Source organism: Amblyomma mixtum, chromosome 10 (genome assembly GCF_055824585.1).
Source record: "Amblyomma mixtum isolate Tamu chromosome 10, ASM5582458v1, whole genome shotgun sequence".
Classification (NCBI taxonomy): Eukaryota; Metazoa; Arthropoda; class Arachnida; order Ixodida; family Ixodidae; genus Amblyomma; species Amblyomma mixtum.
Window position 1 is genome coordinate 97587504 of NC_143021.1, and position 2746 is coordinate 97590249.

Genomic DNA, 2746 nt, shown 5'->3' on the forward strand with positions numbered 1-2746 from the left:
TACGAAAAACTCAGCTACGGTGATAGCATCAAACATTCTTGACAGTTGTCGAAAAACAATCTCCACGGCTCTCGGCCACGCTGATTTCTGAAAGATGCTTCGAAATAAGTCGCAAAAGTCACAAGGACATTCCCGAACAAACTAAAAGCCCTTGCGCGTGGCTTTGATCATAGTCAAATCTGGTCGCTTCTCGCATAAAAAACAAAGTGTAAAAGCAGCCTGCCCGTCGGATTTTAGCAAAACAAACAATAAAACCCTTCGTCGCCATACTCCCCTCTCTAACAAGCATCGACACGAAGCTTTGCAATGAAAGGAAAAGTGGACACAAATAAACTTTGTAAATACGAGAGCAAAACAAACGTTAAACGACCCTAAAATGGCTTTTGATGCACGACATCTAGCACTTCTTGTGGCCAGCGTCACAGGGATGCTTTCACTTCATTAAAATAACTTCGTAGTCTAGTCGATAGCCTGCGAATGATGTTATATAGGCCGAATTGGCGGCTTGAAAGTTTCACGCTCAGACAACAGCGGTGAACAGGTATCGACACCAAACCTAGCCAGTCCCCTGGCTTGCATTCTCCGTGGAATCGACGCAGACTGTAGCTTCGGGCATTGGTGTGCTGTGCTGGGGCAGGTGGTTACCTCCAGGTTTTCCTCGTCGGCGACGACCGGCAACATTGCATGGAGCGTTGTCGTGCCCTTTCCTTCTCACTAAAGCAAGCGATTGCTCCCAGAGGCTCTCCGACACCTGGATCATGTTTTAGATGGTGCAATTCTTCCGCTTGATCTCCGACGGCTTGGCTTTCTGGCGGCGACACGCGGTAGGGGCTACGGCGCAGAGTTCGACAGTGTTCGTCAGCTACATTGCGATGTTTGTTAATTGGCGCTTGTGGGACCATTGTCCAAGACGGAAAACTTTCGCTGTAACTTTGATTAAGACTTCGTTCTTGGTATTGTCTGTTACGGCGCAGGGCCGGGATGGTGCCAAAGGCGGGCCAGTTCTCTTGGTTGGGCGAATCTCCGGCAGATTCCCCGGACATGGCGAAGGCATCTTGTAAGTCAGATAGCTGCTCTAATAAACCGATATTCGTGCCTGAGGACATGTCGGTATTCTTCACCTTTTTGTCAACACCGCCTCAGATTGTACATTTCACAAACAGGCGATGTCTCTAGCGATGGCCAGTCTGATCTAAGACCAATTGCGTATTTCCATCAAAGAATCCCTCCGTTTTCTCTGCAATCACGGTACCTGCCAGAAAAGTGATATTTCACCAGCCTGGAACATTCACTTCTTATTAAGCACACTCAATATGACCCAATGCTTTGTTCTTGTCTTCGAAGTAAGGGATTCATCCGTCGAAAACGTGACAGACTTTGATTGAATGCCGATGGCTGCTTGGTGCACAGTCCAAACCTATATGCCAAAGACGCCGTCTCGGGAACAGTGCTAGAGGAATATATTGTTACATTGCATAGTTGCTAGGCGAAGACGACGTTGATTTGGACGTTCGGCAGTGGACGACGACGAGGACGTGGCAATTTGGGCTGGAGTGATTTAGCTCGGCGTGCCTTCTTACTGTGGCCTGTCCCGTTTGCTGCTGGGCTAACCCCCCGTAATATTTGATGGAGGTCGTGCTGGGTATCACACCGGGACCCTGGCCTGGGCCTCCGCAGCGGTCGTCAGCTTCGAGCCATCACTATGCTGTCCAACCCACCTCCGGCCGCAGCATCACCACCAGCGCCGACCATTGCCGAGGCTCAGCCTCGCGACCCGGGCGCCTTTTGTGGCACCGATGACGTCGATGTCGAGGATTGGCTCGCCATGTATGAGCGAGTCAGCAAGCACAACCGCTGGGACGCGACGCTCATGCTTGCTAACGTTATTTTCTACCTGGCGGGCATGCCGCGCGTCTGGTTTGAGACGCATGAAGAAGACCTCACCTCTTGGGACAACTGCAAAGAAAAGCTCCGAGACTTATTTGGCAAACCAATTGGACGCAAGCCGGGTGCTAAAAAAGACCTTGCTTCTCGAGCACAGTCGTCTATGGAGTCATACCTCTCGTACATCCAGGAAGTCCTCGCTCTGTGCCGAAAAGTAGACAGCGCCATGCCAGAGACCGACAAGGTGGGCCACATCGTGAAGGGGATTGCTGATGATGGATTCAACCTTCTTCTGGGTAAAGATTGTGAAACGGTCGACTCCGTCCTCCAGGTATGCCGGCAATTCGAGCAGGCAAAACAACGCCGTATTGCTTCTCGTTTTGATCACCTTCCGAACACGGCGGCGACATCCTCCTGCGAGGACCTGCCAACACTGCGACAACCGTCCCATCCTGCCAATTTAACTAGAATTGTACGCAGAGAACTGGAAGCTATGACTCCCGTCACCTTCGCCCCTCAACCGGTCGACTCTACGATTGCATCTTGAAAAATTTAGCGCGACACACAAGGACCGAAAGAGTAGACGACACGAGCGCTGACTAACAACTGGAAGTTTATTCGAAAACACGTAGAATTATAAAGGAAGAAAGTGCGATAAAATCGTTGGTCAAAAACCAAAAGAAGAAAACTAAACACAACAGTCACCGCCAGCTCCTGCTATCAAGACGCAAAGCACTTGTCCAGATAAGCTACCTCTTTTTCCCGTATAGTAACGGACGGTTTGGCCACGCACGTGTTATGAGCCTTGGCGATACTATATGCCTCGTAAATTTCCCTACACAACACGTTGTCATTCTTGTAC

General features: G+C 50.1%; 1 protein-coding gene across 1 annotated transcript; it reads left to right on the forward strand.

The window, feature by feature from the left end:
* The first annotated feature begins 1702 nt into the window (after nucleotides 1-1702).
* LOC149326496 (uncharacterized) lies at nucleotides 1703-2431 on the forward strand. The gene has a single exon (XM_089564593.1). The coding sequence runs from the start codon at nucleotides 1703-1705 to the stop codon at nucleotides 2429-2431; it is 729 nt and encodes a 242-aa protein (XP_089420719.1).
* The last annotated feature ends 315 nt before the right edge of the window (nucleotides 2432-2746 follow it).